This window comes from Populus euphratica, unplaced genomic scaffold (genome assembly GCF_000495115.2).
Source record: "Populus euphratica unplaced genomic scaffold, PopEup_1.0 scaffold114.1, whole genome shotgun sequence".
Lineage (NCBI taxonomy): Eukaryota > Viridiplantae > Streptophyta > Magnoliopsida > Malpighiales > Salicaceae > Populus > Populus euphratica.
This window is the reverse complement of record NW_011499905.1, coordinates 703926-722855: the sequence shown is the minus strand read 5'-3', so window position 1 is coordinate 722855 and position 18930 is coordinate 703926. Positions and strand designations below refer to the sequence as shown.

General features: G+C 27.3%; 1 protein-coding gene and 1 long non-coding RNA gene across 4 annotated transcripts in view; both read right to left on the bottom strand.

The window, feature by feature from the left end:
- LOC105133324 (uncharacterized) overlaps positions 1-15552 on the bottom strand; it is a 19690-nt gene extending 4138 nt beyond the window's left edge. The window contains exons 1-2 of the long non-coding RNA XR_843756.1: positions 15543-15552; positions 11571-11575 (exon numbers count right to left, since the gene is read on the bottom strand). This is a non-coding gene — a long non-coding RNA (uncharacterized LOC105133324). The remainder of the gene's footprint in view (positions 1-11570; positions 11576-15542) is intronic.
- Positions 3300-7711, bottom strand: LOC105133322 (protein TIFY 6B). Of its 3 annotated transcripts, XM_011037269.1 has the most exons (8): positions 7452-7711; positions 6200-6346; positions 5548-5753; positions 4998-5305; positions 4809-4899; positions 4379-4691; positions 4204-4267; positions 3300-3728 (listed from the first exon to the last, which is right to left on the bottom strand). In XM_011037269.1, exons 3-8 carry the CDS (start codon positions 5746-5748, stop codon positions 3605-3607), a joined length of 1101 nt encoding a protein of 366 aa, XP_011035571.1. In that variant the 5' UTR covers positions 5749-5753; positions 6200-6346; positions 7452-7711; the 3' UTR covers positions 3300-3604. The 3 variants fall into 3 exon arrangements, with proteins under 3 accessions (XP_011035571.1, XP_011035569.1, XP_011035570.1); XM_011037267.1 differs by lacking the exon at positions 6200-6346; XM_011037268.1 differs by lacking the exon at positions 6200-6346 and having other exon boundaries at positions 4204-4264; positions 7452-7710.
- Positions 15553-18930: the final 3378 nt, after the last annotated feature.

Genomic DNA, 18930 nt, shown 5'->3' with positions numbered 1-18930 from the left:
CAATTTCAGTTCTTAAATTCATTAATCAATCCTTTCATTTATGTGATAGGTCTGCATTTAAAATGAACATTTACCATAAATTAAAGGTATCTTATATTATTAGATATATTATTATAAAACATGTTTTAATTAAGGAGTTATTAATACTTCAAGTGTGAAATGATGAAATAAAACCTTGATAAAAATACATTTTTAAGTATTAATCATGGTCAGTGTTTGTAGCTTCAATGTATAGGTTTTGTATTTGATTGATGGTATCTTCATCTATTTGGAGTTCATGAAGTTTGGTATTGACTTTACAAAAACAGGATGTATGTCCTTTCTGGTTACATTTGTAACAGGTAATGGTTTTGGGGTCAAATTTTGTTTTGGGTTTGGACTAAAACGGTCTTTGAGCCTTGATAAATTTGTAGGGATTTTTGTAATAAGGTTGTTCTAGTTTGGAATAAAATTGTTGTCGATTTTTATAAGTTGATCATTTGTAAGGAGGTTTGTGGCTCGGATATTTTTTGGGTTGTGAATAGTTTCCACTGCATGAGGGTTTTTTGGTGGAAAGGTCGAATTGGTTACAGAAACTACCAAGTTCTTGTCTAGTACGTTTCATTTCCCACTTTAGATGCTTCTGGAGTTTAAGATCCTGATAGATCTTAAGACCTTCTTTTTGGGTGAAGCTTACAAGTTCACCATATGTAAGCTAGTCATTAGGTATGGTTTTCATTGTAAAGGTTTCTTTGATGTTGTTTATAACCTTTTCTCCTAAGAGAATAGGTAGGTCCGCAAGGAATTTCTCTTTCCAAAAGGGTTGGTTTGAATCTTCCCTAAGCATGACACCGGTAAGGAAGGTGTTTTTGTACCATTGAAAGTCACTTAGCTTCTTACACCTAAGATTGCAAAAGAGTTCAGCATTTTTTTCTTTTAAATAGGAAGGGTCTCCAACAAAATGTATGAAGATTGTAAGAATAAGAGTTTCTTCATATGTTTGAAAAGAGTTTATGATATGTAAGTAATTGGTGTCAATGAGATGATAATCCCACCATCCTTTTAACTGACCGGAGAAACCAACAATAAGGAGTTCAGCAATAGCTTTGTCTAGGGTTCCTGTTTGAGTTTTATAGGCATTGGTTGTCATAGTCATAGCTTTGTCTAGGGTTCCTAGTTCCTGTTTGGGTTTTATAGGCATTGGCTATCATAGTCATAACTTTGTCTAGGGTTCCTGTTTGGGTTTTATAGGCATTGGCTGTCATAGTCATTTGCTAGAGGGTGTTGAGGATATTATATTCGAACATTCCATCTATATTTCACTCATAGAGGGAAGAGGCATTATATTTATGTTGAGTAAGGATAGTTGGTTCAGTGGTTATGGAGATGTCATTCATTAATTCCAATGATTAGTCTACATTTATTAACAAAGTCATTCTTTATAGCTTTTAAATTAACATAAACTTGTTAAAACTCTCATGGTAAATGAATGTTTGAATTAAAATTATGATCGAACTCTTAAAATAAATTAAAACCTATATTATATTGGTTCAACAACTAGATATATCTAGAGAGTCTCTTAAAAGAACTCTTATGGCTTTCTTTAACAAACTCCTTTGCATTTATCATCGCTTTTCACGATTGCATTGATTATAGTTTAATCCTGAATTTATCATTCAAAATTCTTTCAAGTGCTTCATTTGAGATATTCAGGTTAACATTGATTATTGGTAGCAACCTCTTTGTTATCCATTCTAAATTAACAGCTTTTATATATTCAAGTTAAATGAAAGTATGATTATCTCTTAATGACTTTACCATGAATGTTGCACTACCAAGAACCAAATAAGCATATATCCTTCATGATATTTTTTAAATGATATTCATGCTTTATTTTATATTTTCTTAAAACATAATTAAATTGTAAACATTAATGAAAAATTGACATTCTTCAAACTTAATTGATTTATCAAATGCAATCTTAAATCTCTTACATTTGAAACTAGTTGTTGGATTAACATTCTTATTCATCTTCTCTCAGCCACTTCCCTCCTTATCATCCTCATTACAACTTTTAGATTTTTCACTAACTTCAACACTGATATCATCATCATCACCACTTAATTTTCCTTTATTTTTAGGGTCCAAGGCACCATTCAATGTTTAACCAACAATAACATCACTATATAATCTATCAACCCGCTTATCTTTAACTTAGTTAAAAAATTCAAATTTTTCCTCGTAAAAAAGAATATAGTCATCATCTTCTTTTGATTCATCATATTCTCCATATTCATTAGCAACATGTCTAACTACTTAGACATGCTTAGGCTTAGATACCAAGACTTGTGCTTATAGGATCCCAGTTTTAAGGCCCCTAGAAATACCCTGAAAGCCCTTTAAAACATGTTTTTGATCATAAAACAACCTAAATCTTTTCAAAAAATAAAAATAATTAAATAAAAAATTAACAACTCTAATTTACAATTAGAGTTACAATTTTTTGCATTGTGATAAGGAAAACTAACCTTTATAAACTCCCTTAAAATATTCTAACTCATTAATACAAATATCATTTTTTTTTGTGACTAAATGTTAATATCCATTAACTTTATCACTATTCAATGTTTTTCAATAACTCTCTCTCCTTCCTCGAACTAAAAAATTAAAAAATAAACAAAATAAAACTTTAAATCTAAAAACAAAACTTCCAAACTAAAAGGATCAAAATTGAAGTTTAAAAATTCATATTGGCTTTTTAAATAAAAAATGCAATGGATGAAAAGTGAAAAAATAAAAAACCTCCCTTTTTTCCCTTTATCAATTTTAACCCCCTCATTTTTATTTATATTGCAAATACTAGAAACCAATTTTATTTTTTCGCAAAATCAAGTTTTAGTCCAATATCTCATATTTTTTTTAAGACTACAATGACATTTTAGAAAGTAAATAAAAAAAATTATATATTTTAATTCTCAATAAAAATAATATTAAAAAATAAAATAAAAAATAAAAAACCTAAAAAAAACCCAAATTACAGTACGGATTCATAGTCCATTGTGATTTATCTCTTAATTTAAGGGAAATCAAGACCTCCTTTGTATTTCTTTTTTATTTTTAATCTTGACACACGTGTGTGAGTATCACCTTATGAGAAAACCTAGTGAAAGATTGCACCATGCAGTTGCGATGTAATGAAGAACTTCTTAAAATGCTCTTTGGTGCCCAAAAAGAATTTCCATGCACCAAAGAGGAACTTCTACTGAAAAAATTACTTTGTTCCATTTGAATGTAGAATAAAAAAGGAGGAAAAAAAAGAGGAAGAAGGAAATAGAAATATCTTCCACAATGAGAAAGATAACTTTTACAGCATAGTGGAAGCTAATACAAGTTACATGTAGTCTAGAGTGTTGTCGGATTGAGAGATTCCGGTCATAAACAAAATTTACCAAATTGCTAATAATAAAAAGAACCATATATCTAAAGTAATGAAATCTATCACCTTAAAAGAATCGAGCTTACAGTTTATAACAAAAAATAGACGTTGAAGAAGATCACTCTTTTTTATATGAAAAACTGTAGAATCTGTTTCGATCCCTTCAGCTGGACTCCCCTCCTTTTACTGCTAATTGCTGGCTGGGAGGGGGGAAGAGCTAGAGGTGCTCATAGATAAACTGGTACCATCAAATCTATGGGCACCACCCTCGGGAGACTTCTTGCTTCCATTATAAGGCGATGTTTGCATCACCCTGCGTGCACCAACAATACCATTTTGACGTAAGAAACTCAACGTAGCACAAAAGTAAAGAGAAAATAAGTATACTATTAGTCAAAATCAGTTCCTCAAGCACATGATTTCACATTTTGTCATCATGATATCCTCGATGACCATGTCTCTATCAAATTTATCTTTTCTGCTAATATTGCCCCTTGGGGTTTGACGACCCTCGAGATTTTTAGTCCATCAAAAGAATTTTCTTTTTCCAATAGTTCTCTTATTAAAAGGAGCCTTTAACATCTGTTGGAAACTGAGTCAATAATAGTTTACTCGGTAGTAAATCCTTGAAGTTTTGCTCTTCTGCTTTTAGGAGTTAATACATTGCAAATCCATGAAGAAAACATGTCTTGAGCATCAATATATTGCAAATGAGTTGGAAGCCTATTTCAAGAATGTTTCTACTTACGTTCAAGTTATTGCCATGAATTAAAGACACTGCAACATACCTTTCCTTGCGCTTCTCCAAAAACCGAGCCAACGATGCTTTACGAGCCTGAGGTACAGCCACTGCTAAGAGAATTGTGATTTCATCACAATAATATCAAATTATGATGAACATAATAATTGTAAGAAACCCAAATGTTAAAAGTAAAGCATTACACGAAGCAAACAATGCCATACCTGCTGGAACTAGAGTGGCAGAAGTAGGTCCTACTGAACTAACTGGCTTGGAGGGCTCTAATTGTTTAACAGAAGGTGCTAAAGTTACTACTGGCTTAACTATTGCTAAATCATTGGTGCTACTAGAGGTCACAGAAATAGGGCTTGGCATGCCGGAGCATGGAGCTGTAGTGTTGATTTTGTTCCCATTAAATATATCACCTACAGGTGGTCCAGGAATTGGTGCTTGTGCCTGTGCTTGGGGCGTGGAGATTGGCTTATTCTGAATCCCAGAAGGGCCACCATTTCCAGCCAAAAGCATAATGGCCTGTGCCTGGATAGACAGTGAATCATAAATGAAATTAAAAATAATAAAGATAATAACAATATTCCACCTCCATTGAAACAAATTAACTTTCAAGGTTTAAAAGGCACTGAAGTGAATAGATACCTTCTCAGGAGAAACATCATCATAAACACTCACTGAACCAGCGTAGAATATGGTCAACTGAGCAGGTGCTCCAGAGGATTTAGCACCATCCCTACAAAACAGATTCAAGTTTAACTTGCGATTCCAGCCATGTTTAGGGGATTATTAAATAAAACTGCAAGTACAAACAAGAAATAGACTTTTAGATACCTAAGATCAGTGGTGCCAATGATGGAACTCGGGGTAGGAAGAGCAGAAGCAGGGGTTATGACTGGAACTCCCCCAACAGGTTTTGAGACTAATGAATTAGTAGTAATCATGTTGTGTCCAGTGGGAGGAAAAAAGGACTGCAGAATGGGGGAGCTCTTAGAATCGTTGATTGTTTGATTTTGTTGGCTGGAGATTGGGAACATCCTCATATCCTGTGGGCGATTAACAAAATAGGCATCGAAATGCTGTTTACCATAGGTTGTCATAGCATAGTGGTTTCCAGCTTGTTTATCAAGAACCATATTTTTCTACAATATGCAGAAGATATGATTAAACAATTAGCACACAGACAAAATGAAAGCAAGGTTAAAACGTTCACCCACTTCATATTCATTTTACTCAATAATATGCAAATAGTATCTCATGACTAATTTTCAAGATTCTAGTCCAAGGCTGATCTTCATTTCCTTCACATGTGAAATAAAATTGCGGCACACAGCTTAACTAAACATTAGTACAAAGGACTGCATAGTGGGAATCAACATGAAACCTGAATCAAGGCAGAGTATGATTTCTGGTTAGAATCAAAAGCATCAGCAGTTGAAATTGACATATAGCCAGAGGATGATGATGCCATGGGATCATGAACAGCCTTTCTTGGTTTATCTTCCATGGAAGACTTGAACGACAAGAATTGAGGAATGGCAGAAACCTTGTTTGAAAAAGACCACTGCATCCCTGAACCTCTCATGGGCACTGCAACACCAAAGAAACCGGCAACGATGTCCTATTAGTTGTGTCCATGATTATCATCTCCATTTAAATTTAACATTTGATCTGATAATAAATAAATAAATTTGTAAAGACCGTTCAATCTTTTAATTTATATTAAGCACTTAAAACCAAGAATCAAATGAAAAATCCTCAACTACTGTTTGTTGAAGGAGAACAGGAGATTACAGTGCTCGCTCAACTAAGCAATGTAGCAAAATAGAATCTTGATATATTCATTGAGAAATCATGAGTGGACAAAGTCGAAACAAATTATCAAGACTTTTATACAGTACAGCTATGGAATTGTGATGAAAAGAAAATCCTGCACGAGTAATCAACACAGACATGCATATGCTAAAGGATAAACACACGAATAATGATCCATGCTTCAACACCAATAATTAAGCATCTAATGGATATATGGTTACCTTCCAAAAAAGACTGAAAAGAACAACTGATGATCTTAGAAGCTTGGATTCGTAGTAATAAACAATAAAGCCTCCAAATTTCTCAAGGGCATGGGCTCGTGCCCCATGTTACATTTGTAATTATTTTAGTACAGAAGTTGGTTGCACCTGGGCAATTACTACTTATCAGAAGAAGCACATTTTTGAATTATAAAAATAAAAAATATATATATTTTTTAATTCCTCCTCATAAGGGCATATTTCAATCACATTCTATCTGTCATCCACTACCATTCAAGACATCCAAGTATTTAATTTCTCTTTTTTGAAGGCAGATGACCCTTTATTTTATTACATTAACAGCTCATGTTCATGTTACCAAAAAAAATTACCTTATTCTTTGTTTTATTAATTCAACACAACAAAGCTTCAAAGATTTAAAAAAAAAAGAAGAAGAAAAAAAAGCCATGTTTCAACAACCAATTCTCCAACTACAAGCAATACAAAAACACCAATCTAGCCTGACCCACAAGCGAAAACATACCACCCTTGTGCACGTTAGCATTCACCATAAGTTAAAGGGCAAGAAAACATTACGTTAAAAAACAAAGCTTGACCACTTGTGACTTCATTATTCCTAGGTTAAAAAAAAAAAGAAAGTGACTTCATTATTCCTAGGTTAAAAAAAATATATATATATTGAACAGTTGTAAATGTTTAAGGCACTTTATTGCATAGCATCCCCTGGTCCCCTTTAAAGTGATTCCTATTATAGGCTTCAAATTATTTGTACCATGTGGCCTAAACTTTCTTGTGCAGTTTAATTTTTATTCTTTTTCTTATTTTCCCCACGAGGTTTCTTCTTGAAGGAAGAAAAGCCATGTGCTTTAACCCTTGTTTGGCTCCTCGGAAATAATAAATAAAAGAAAGTAAGCAAAGCAAGCAGTAAAAAAAAATGAAGTTAATTCTGATTTCACCTTCACTTACAATTCCCCCAAAAAAACAAACAGAAACGCAAAACCCATCTCAACAGTCAACATAAAAGCACAGACGAAGAATTAGATCAGTAGTAGAAAAATAACACACCTAAATATATGTTCTTTTTCTCAGTTTCTAAGCAACCAAACAGGGTAAACTCAAGAAAAACAATATATTCAGCCAAAAAAAAAAAGTTCATATAATAAATTTCCTGTGATTAGTCATGATCGTAATGGAAAAAAAAAACTGAAACAGATAGAAGAAGAAAGAACTCGATGAAAAGAAGCTAGCATACCAGAATCCTTAAGAGGAGTATCGGTGGCCTCTTCTTTGATAGTAACAGGATTGTTTTTCGAACCCAGACCCAGAAAATCTCTCTCCATCGCCAACTTATAGAGCTTTCCTCCAATCCAAAACAAATAATTATTTCTCTTAACTGCAAGGAAAAAAAAAACTAAGAAAGAAAAATGATGCTTGCTTCTTTAAGTAGAGAAAGCAAGGAAGGGAGAAAGAAGAGAAAGAGAGAGAGGGGGGGACACAGACTGGTCTTTAATGACAACTACGAGTGCAGGAATAAGAAGTTTTTGTTTTTTATTTTTATTATTTTTGTTATAAAATTAGATTGGTGGCGCCCACACGTTGCGGGTGTAATTAATTTTTTTATCTACAAATAATTCAAAAGATTATATTTTTTTGAAAAAGTAAAAGAAGTGATTATATTCTTAAAAAAAAAAGATAAATTTGATAATAGTTAAATCTTAATTAATCCGATGATATGATAAAAAAAATAAAGTAGTAATAAAAAAAATAAAAACATTGTGGAAAAGAAAATAAAATACAAGGTTTATTAATTCTTATTAATTATTAAAACTTGTAATTCAAGTTATCAAATCAGAACATTATACATGAAAAAAAATATAAGGTTCAATCCTAATAAAATTATATTTTCAAGAATCAAATAGAAAAAAATTATACAAAAAAATAAAAATAAGAGTTAAAATTAAAATAAAAAATAAATTAAAAGGCAACAACAAGTTTTCAATTTTAAAGTTAAATTAAAAAAAATTACTAACAAAAAAATAAAGTCCAAAATAAAATATATATATATATATATATATATAAAAACTTGAATTGAATGGAGAAATATTAATTTAAAAAATTATTAAAGGATTAAGAAAAAATAATAAATCTAAAAAATAAGGATTAAGTTGAAAACATCAACAAAAAAATTGAACATGTAGAATTTTTTTAATGTATATTTTTACATAGAAAAATTTCTAAATGTCAATTGGAAAGTTTATGTATGCATATAATTAAATAAATTAGGAACAATTATGTAAATAATTTTTAAAAAAAACATTAAAAATAATAAAATAATAAATAATAAATAAATATAGATGAAGATATTTAATATTATAATATGGGTCATTTACTTAGTTATAATGATGAAGTTATTTATTAAAATTAATTTATAATAGAAATTAATACACACATAAAAAAAATTGAATAAAAATACATATTATACAAGGCTACATATATTAAAAATATTATAAAAATTAAATATTTTTTATTTTTAAAAATAAATTTGATATATATAAAATATATAAAAGAAAATACAAATGAATCATGATAACCTTTTTAAAAATTAAAAATTTTCAATATAATTAAAAAGAATCTCTATTTAAAAAGAATAAATAAACAAAAACAAATTGTAAAAAAGTAAAATACAAACTCAAAAATTATTAAAAAAAAACATATAAAAAAAGGTTTATATTTAAAAAATCAAGATTACATATTAAAAAAATCCATCACTTAACCCATGAATAAAAAGCTCATATGCGGGCTTTATGTTTTTTTTTTAGGCAGGCAATACACTCCAATTTAGCTTAAAAAAATATATATTATTTACAATCCCCTCATTCTAGCTACTATAGTGGCTAGAAAAATAGAGTATTTATTTAAAAAAAATCACTTTTGATCTAAAATATCTAAAATATTTAGAAAATATTATATATGTCTTATAAGATCAATTTATAACATTTAAAATTATAAAAAAAACTCAAAATCAACATAAAAATTAAAAATCTTCTCATGCTTGAAACTTGTTTTTTAAATATTTTTGGGTAAACAAAAAATCTAATTTAAACTCTTTTAATATGAAACCATTTAGAACAAAATTCTATATAAAAAATATAATTTAAACTCTTTTAATTATATTATATGAAACCATTTAGAACAAAATTCTATTATTTTGATAGTCAAAATCATCACAATGATAACTTTTTTTTCTATGGCGGAATCTAGTAATCCTTTTCTTTTCTTTTTAGTAAAAAAAACTGAAAATAATAAAAATAAAATTGGATATTAAAATTAATTTATCTAAAATTAAAAGAACTAATTATTTAATAGTTAAAAAAATAGGAGCTCAAATATATTTTTCAAATAAATTTGAAAATCATCATATATTTTACTTGCATTTTTCTCGGTGCTCTGACTTTCAATTCAATCTTCTTGAAAAAAAAAACATGTAATTAGATGCTAATTTAGGCTAAAAGGCTTAGTTGTGAAAGGAAAAAACTAAGAATTAAATTAAAATTTAAAAAAAATCATTACTCTAATTTACAGAAACGTGTGACATGATAGATATTCATTTTAGCTAAAAAGATTTTCTCTCGAGACTTTTCGTGATGGTATAGTGTTTTACCAAAAGAATCTTTCATTGATCCTAAGTTAAAGTTACATCATTGCTCCACTTGCCTTGTATTTGCAATATTGGTGAATCCTTTAAGAAATGATCTAGTGAGAATAAATAGATGATAAGATAATTTTTCTTTTAGCCTAACTTATATATTCATGCTTATTATGGTTTCTTATTATGGATTTGGATTAATATCAATGTTATCTTTATAAGAAACTAAAAATAAGCTATTAAAATATCTTCATCTTATATGTTTTTTTATGCATGATATTTATTATTTTATTACTTTTTAATAATTATCTTTAACTTGGTGGGTGTTTGGTAACGTGACACGAGTCATTTTTATAAAAATATTTTTTAATTAAAAATATTTTAAGATAATAGTTTTTAGTTTTTATTTATTTATTTTTAATATTATTATATAAAAACTATCAAAAATATGAAAAGAATATCAATTATCTTAATATTTTTTAAATAAAAAATATTTAAAAAACAAGTTAAACATCATAAATAAACACACTTTTAATCCCACTATTATATGGTAACGTGCTCAAGTAACCCATCATCATCATCAATATTAAATGATGGGATTAGAATCACAATTTTTTCAAATTGTTATAAAACTACATTGCAATTTAATTAGTTAATTAATATAATAGTCATCTCAATTATTTTTAAATATCAATCTAGACAACAAGACCATCCAAATATGAATTTATCATCAAAATTAAGTAAATATGACACAAGCTTTTTTATTTGTATTTTTTTGGTCTTGACATATAATAATACTTTATAGTTAATCTTGAAAAGGTGATTATTATCTAAATATAATGCCTTGGTACTTGGATAATGGATGTGGGGAGGAGGATGACGACCATCAAGATTTGGAGTCTGAGAGTTGAAGTAGATCAGCCATTCAAAAGTAACTTTCTTGCCCCGCATGAGATCTAGGCCGTTGATTTAAGATTCCTTGTTACAGTAAAGAAATTAGCTCTCTACTGGATAGGGACCGGTCAGGGAAGCGGGTGCTGCACCACGTGCGTAACAAACTCTGACAGAGAATGGTTGCTCGCTGTCGATGGCTGTTTTGAGTGACACGTGGCTTGTCTCGTGCATTATTTATTTTTTCCGGTTATCAGTTGTCGTGACACTCAAGTATCAGTTAGCCTGGGGAGAGTTATTAAAACCGACTTTGCATTTAATGTTAGTTTGTGACTTTTCAGCTTCTGGTTTAGATAAAAAGAGATTAGATGTTCGGGAGCTGCCGCAAGTTTATAAAATAAATATATTTAATAATATTATAATTATAAATTAGTGTTATATAAATAATAGAAATTAAAAATATATAATGAAGCAAATATTTCATAACAAAAAAAATAATGTTAGTAATTAAAAATTTAGAAACTGAATAAAATAATTTGTAACAATTCACAATATTTTATGAGAAAAGATATAGTCTTTTTCGTCACATGATTTAACTTTTCTGTTAATAAAAAACAAAAAAAAATTACAATGCTAAATTATCTAACAACTTAATATTAAAAAAAATAACAAAGATAATTTTAGAAAGAAAAAAATCCATACGGACAAACGTTGTAGTAATTGACAATGTTTTGTGAGAAAGACTATAGTGCTTTCCCAATAAAATAAAATAAAATAACCATTTAAAGGAATATTGTAGCAATCCACAATGTTTTGTGAGAAAAACTACACCACTTTTCCTATATAATTTAGCTTCATTATAATTATAATTTTTAATCAACTCAATAGTAAAAAAAAATCGACAAAAAAAAATTTTAAAAAAAATTATATGAAAAAACACGACAAAAAAAAATTTGAAAAAAAATTATATGAAAAAAAACTGCAACAATTTATAGTGTTTTAAAAAAAAATTATAAGACTGAATTTTTAATCAACTCAACATTAAAAAAAAATCAACATATTAGAAAAATAATATAAAAAACACAAAAAGAAGAAAAAAATCATGTTGGAAACACTATAGCAATTTACAGTGTTTTGTGATGAAAGTTACAATGCTTTCCCACATAATTTAACCTTATTTATAATGACTTGTAATTATAATTTTCAAACAGCTCCATATTAAAAGATTAAGATTAACAAAGATAATTTTGAAATAATTATATATATAAAAATCATGTAGAGAGACACTGTAGCAATTTATAATATTTTGTGAGGAAAGGTATAGTGTTTTCCCCACACGATTAAGCGTTATTACAAAGTTAAATCCCAACTAACTTAATATTTTAAAAAATCAAATCAAAGAAGACAATTTTGGAAACAAAATATTACAAAAAAATGAAAACAACACAAAATAAACTAGAAAAAAACTAGAAAAAAATCATGTAAGAAAAAATTATATCAATTCATAGTATTTTGTGAGGAAAAACTTACAATTGCAATTCTTAACCAGCTTAATATTTAAAAAATAAAATTAATAAAGACAAAATAGAAAAAAACTATGTGGGAAAAAATACTATAGCAATCCACAGTAATTTGCGAGGAAAATTACAGTGTTTTCCTCACGTATTGTAATTGTAATTTTTAACCAGCTCAATATTAAAAAATAAAATAAAAAAATAATTTCAAAGAAAATCATAAAAAAATCATGTAGAGAAACACTATAGTAATCTACAATGTTTTAAAGAAAAAATTACAAAACTAAATCTTAATCAACTCAATATTAAAAAATTAACAAATATAATTTTAAAAAATAAAATAGAAAAACTATGTGAGAAAACACCGCAGAAATCCTCAGCATTTTAAAGAAAAAAATTATAAAGTAAAATTTTTAATCAGCTCAATATTTAAAAAGTAAAATTAACAAAAATAATTTTTAAAAAGAATAAATAAATAAAAGAAAATAGAGGAAAGTTAAAAAAATTAGAAAAAAAAAGAAGAATATAGTGTGGATTACTACTATAATACTCAGTATAATTGGGTGTCAAAAATAGTAATTTTTCCATCCCTGTACTTATATGTATAATTTATTCAAATCATAGTTAAACTACTTTTATTTTAACCATGGTTAACTTTGAGAACCGTCAAAATTTAATTTTTTTTTTTAATAAAACAATGAATTCATTTTAACTTTTTCTTAAAAGGAAATCTTCATACTAACACCATTTTAATTTCATTAGAGACTCATTTTGAGAGTATTGTAGATGATTTTATATTTTAAGGTGTTTTTTTTTTAAATATATTAAAATATATATTTTTTTAATTTTTTAAACATTCATACATGATATAAAAAATAGTAATTTAATTTTTTTAAATAAAAAATCTATAAAAATCAAGATGCTTCGTCTCCTCTCGGGACTATTTTTATAAGTTGGTCGATTAAAAATCACAGCCGTCAACAAGATTAACTTGATATCTTATTTTCCTTAATAATAATAATCCGCTAAAAATATCTACAGTGTCTTCAAACTCGGCATCAAAGAAAATACTGCTTGATATCTTCATCAGTTGGGAGTTTTAAAAACAGTGAGTTAATAAACCTCGTTTCCTTTTTATATAATTTTCTTAAGAACCACGTGGTTGTTTTGCTAAATTATGATAGTGCTAAAGTAGACACGGTATGAAATTATATTAGTGGCTATCATTGAAAGTATTTTTTATTTAAAAAAATATTTTTATATTAATATATCAAAATAATCTGAAAATATAAAAATATAATTTTTAATAAAAATAAAATTTAAAACTTAAAGAAATGCAATTTATACCATGTTTTCAAATAAACTATTAGCTAGTATATGGATAAGTAGTTTAAATAATACTTTTTTTTTGTTGATTCAAAGAAATTTAGAATTGAATTACAGGGGTATTAATTAATTAACTAATTTGGGAACTAAATATCACTAGTAATTAGTATTACGCTAATATTTTTGAAAGATCATTTCCAAAAATGACCTTCATGAAATAATTATCCTTCTTGAACAAGTTTTTTTTAAAAAAAACAATACGGTAAAAAGGAAATTTTCTTTATGCATGTATACATGGCAAATGAATAAACTCTTGCTTCACATCAATCCAATTTAATAAGCCATTAAATAAGATTTTTATTAAGATTTTTGTTTTATCCATAAGCATGCCATATGTTTCTCTAAAAATAAAAATATCCTCTATCAGTAGGTCTTTCTCATTTTGAGAACAAGTTGTCCTTTGACTATATCTTAAAATACACTCCACACCACGACAAATACACTCTTCTCAGTTACAGAAAGTTGTTCTTTTCCCTAATAAAACACGCTCATTTTCTGGCTATACTATATATATCAATGCCGACATAATAAAATAATTAAAAAATAAAAAGATTTTATATCGGTGAACTCGTCATCAAAATAACATGATATATTTCATTGATAAATCTAAAAATATTATAACCGGCTACATCTCCATTATTTCCTCCTCCTCTTTAGTGTCTGCTAATTTGAGTTTGTATAGCATGAATGTAGATTTTAAAGTGATTGTTTTATTTTTTATGATTAAGGTGATTACTTTGCTTGATTTTAGTTGTTTTGTTGAAATTTGAAGATTTATATAGATTAGGTTGAGTTTCGTACGGGGAAAATGCTGCTGGAATTTTATTATAAATAAATAGATGCATTAAAACAAAAAATATAAACCGGATTTTTATTGAATATTCTTATTTATTTAGTTATATTTTCTTGATATTAAAAATAATATAAGGTCAGAACAAAACATTACTACATTATCAAACAATAATATTCTTCACCTTTTAGTTTATCTAGGTGTCAATCATAAAGAAATATCCGATGTACTATTTAACAATGTTAGCTCATCAATTACTAGTTGCATATTCAGAGTCTTATATGCTAGGGATCCATATTCTGACAAGTTAATTAAGGAATGGAAGCTGAATCTAAACATGTACTAAAATATAATTTTAGTTAAATATAATATTAAATTAATGTTAATATATTTATATATCTTGATGTTAATTATTTCATTTGTAGGTTTACAAATTTCAAAGTTGTAGGAATAATAACATTACCGATTAAAGTGTTGTTAGAGGTGCCTTTTTCCAATAAATTTATTTTAAGGATCATTCAAAATGAAGGCCTATGATTAAGGCTTACTGGAAAAAGTTCAAAGTTAGCATCTAATTAAAATTTTTAGTGGATAGAAGATGTTTTTAAAATTTAAAAATTAATTATTTTATAAAAATGATTTCAAGAAATTTTTTTTGATGGGATGAGACAAGCTCAAGAATAGTAAGATAAATTTAGAAAAATCAGAGCATAATTAAATAAACTTTAATACGTGACGTGAATTTTTGAATCATGTTGTGTAATTTCTAGTATAAAATACACCTTTATATTAAAAAAGGAATCGAATTAGATGACTTTGAGGTTGAAAGAATTTTAACCTCCTCACATTATTAAAAGCAATTAAAAAAGATATTTAGAGTTCCATACATTTACACTAGAGGACTTTAGAAGGTATTTACCGAGTGTATCTTCAAACAAAATTAAGGAGACATTATTAAGTACATTTATGAGTCACTTTTTTTTACATATCATACAAAGCGCCTCGTACGAGAACTTATTTTAATTTCAAGTGTTTTTCTTAAGATATCACCTATAATTTGTGTTTAAGTAATAAGTAATAAATTTATTTTACAGGATATATTGTTTGGACGCAAACCTGCTCTAATAACACACACACACACACAATGATTATAGCCACCTTTAAAAAGATCTTAAACTACGGCTCCAACTGATATACTTTAGACATCTTCTCAAATAAACTAATGATGAAATGCTGGCGCAATGTTTTTTTTTATCAGAAAACATGCAATAGCCTCCCCACATTTCCATCTTTTGTATCAAAAAGAAAAGAAAGGTGAAAACTTCCTGATTTTATTTTTCAAAAATTACTAATTTAAATTTTATAAATTTTAAGCCTATTAAAATTTATATAATTATTAATTTTAAATTTATAAAATTAATTGAGATATATACAAGTTAAGATGCATATAAGTTAATTCGAATATTTATGTTAATAATAATGAAAAAATAACTTTTAAAAGCCCTACACATAAAAAAATAAAACAAATAAATCCTCCCACAAGCTTTGTTCATGAAAAATATTTGGAAATATGGTTTTTTAAAAAAATTATTTGTTTATTAAAATTATTATTTTTTTATTTTTTATCATTTTGATATGTTAATTTTAAAAATAATTTTTTCAAAATAAAAAATATAATTTTAATATAAAAAATATTTTAAAAATAATCATGATTATATTTCTATAAATGCACTATTATCATCACCTATGTATGTTATGACAGTTTTATTGGATTATACTATAAAGCAGCCATGTTTTCTTCAATATATATAAACGATGCTAGTAGAGACGTGGTCACGATACATGAATCTCTCAAAAACAATAATAAAATTATACATATTTGAAAAAATCATTCAATAGTAAAGAATATCTATATCTATATCTATATATATATATATTAACTAGAGAAGAAGAGTTTATGAATAATATTGTCTGAACTTTCACATCCTTTAATACGTATTCAAAAGATCTTAAGTGTATGTGAACGGCCAAAAAAAAAATATAATAAAATCGTTATCCCCTTGTTTTATCATCTTAGTTGAAGAATGGCTATAATATAAAACGCATAAAAGTAGGTGTCTTCCACAATGGTTGTCAACTTACTAATAAAGAACAAGTGGTGGGTTGTGAAAAGTAAGAGATTATATAATACTACTCAGTGTTTTGAAAATTATGTATTTATATTGAGATTTAAAATTAAGTATTCTTATAAATTAGACTAATATCCTGAGTTATGGAGTATTATTATGGAATATCAATGAGAAAAATTGAAGGGTTAAATTGTAACTACAAAATATAATAACAACCTTGATTTAAAGAAAAAGAGTTTAATATTAAGTAAAAATCTAAAAACTGTGGGTTGTTTAATGTTGAACCAATACTGTTCACACATTCATAAATCACTATAAATTGTTAGATTTTTTTATAGAGATTACTTTTTTATAATATTATATATATTTAATTTTTTAAAAAAATATTATGATTCATCTGTATTTTTTTTTGTATATTTTATACACGAAAACTTTATTTGTGAAAAATAAAAGATGTTTACTTTAAGAGTTTTATATAATATTTTTTTATTTTTATTTTATGTAATCATTTTAATACATATGTTTATTTTTAATATTATTTTATTAAATAAAAAATTAATATTCATATATAAATTCAGTAAATATAATCGGGTAAATATTCTATCTTACAAGATTAAATATCTTAATATATATTTATTTTTTATTTTTAGTTATTATTATTATTATATATTTTATTTATTTATTAATATTTATAATCCTTGATTTATTTAATTGCACAAGCTTTTCAACTCACATTTAAAAATTTTTATATACAAAAACTCATTGAAGAAGCTTACGTGCATAATTTGTTTATATAAAAAAATATAGTCAACGGCAAATTGCGAGTCAAATGGCAAGTAATAACTAGAATGAAAGGATTACTTGTGCAATCAGGCAGCCACGAGATTAGTAAGAGTAAATTATTCCCTAGTCCTTATTTTCCAATAGAATTACAAAGTTTTTTTTTTTTCCCACTGGATCATGGAAAGAATCCAAAACGCTACAGCAACGCAGGGACTAAAAACCAATTTCCTCAATTGTTAAGGCAGAAAAAAGGAAAAAGAAAAGTATAACGGGGATTGCTATAAGAAGAAAGGAAGAGATGCCATGTGCAAAGAGCAATTGAAGATGGCCCACCTGACTGGCGGGCGAGTCACGATCGGTCCCCCAAAATAGAGAGCTTGATGTTAGATTACAAAAACACGTGGTGGTCCACGTTTGGCCAATTTGCAGTGTGACGCCCTTCCATACGTAGGCAAGGCAGGGCCTTCAATTTCTAATTATTTAATTTCTGTATTTTTTTTCTTTTTATTGAGACCACCTTATCCACAACTTGAATTTTCCTTCCGTGTATTTTAAAATTATCGGAAAATAAATTAATCGTCCCACAAAATTAATCATTCCTATTATACTTGAAATGTTGGAGAATTTGATTTTTGAATTTTTTCTCGCACAACAACTGACATTGAAAAAGTTGGTGCGCCTAGGATCAACTGACATGTGACCATTTTTAACCGGCACATGAGAACAGGTAGGCCCCACCATATTTATTAAAAAATATATACAAAATTTATAAAATAAAATAGGCGTGAAAAACCAAAAACAAAACAAACATTAAAAACTTAAAAAATAAGGGGGACCATCTTCCTGTCAAAGTGTTAGATGGTCCCCACCACGTCAGCATTTTCAAAGCTCAGGTGATAAAGGAAACTCAAATAGAAAATAATAAAAATTAAAGGTTAGACACTCAAATTGCAGCTTTTTTTAATAAAATAATACCTTCACCTGAAAAATTTAAACCCCACCTAATTTATTTTTTAAAAAAATACTTGAAATCGTGGCTTTGCAGGAAAAGTTTAAATTTAATTTTTTCTATATGTGTTTGTAATTTTTGTTATACCTAGCTTGATTATTAAACTTGTAGGGTGTTGAGAAATTAATCAATCAATTTAAATATTCGGGTTATCAAAAAAAGAAAAGAAAATGGATTGTTATATGTTATTATAATTTATTTTTTTAATGGTTATCTTTTTTAATAAATGGTTATTATAAAAAAATGATAAAAGTGACGTGGGAGTATAAATCCTTAAAGAACATAAAGGAGAGTATTCCCCCCTGCTAAGATAGATGGAAAGGGATAAACAACGCAGTAGACAAATTAAAAAACAAATCTTAAGATTGAACTTTTGGGCATGTCCTTTGTCACGATAAATAACTAGTTGAGTGTATGAAATTATATTGAGTTGAGTTGACTTCTATCTTTCCCATAAATAACTAGCCTTGATGCGCGCAATACATCGTGGGCGATTATTTTTTCCCATAATGTTTGATTGATGCAAGTGTATTCTTTTTTTAATTGAAAAAATACGGGATTCGAGTGATAGACTTTAATAAAA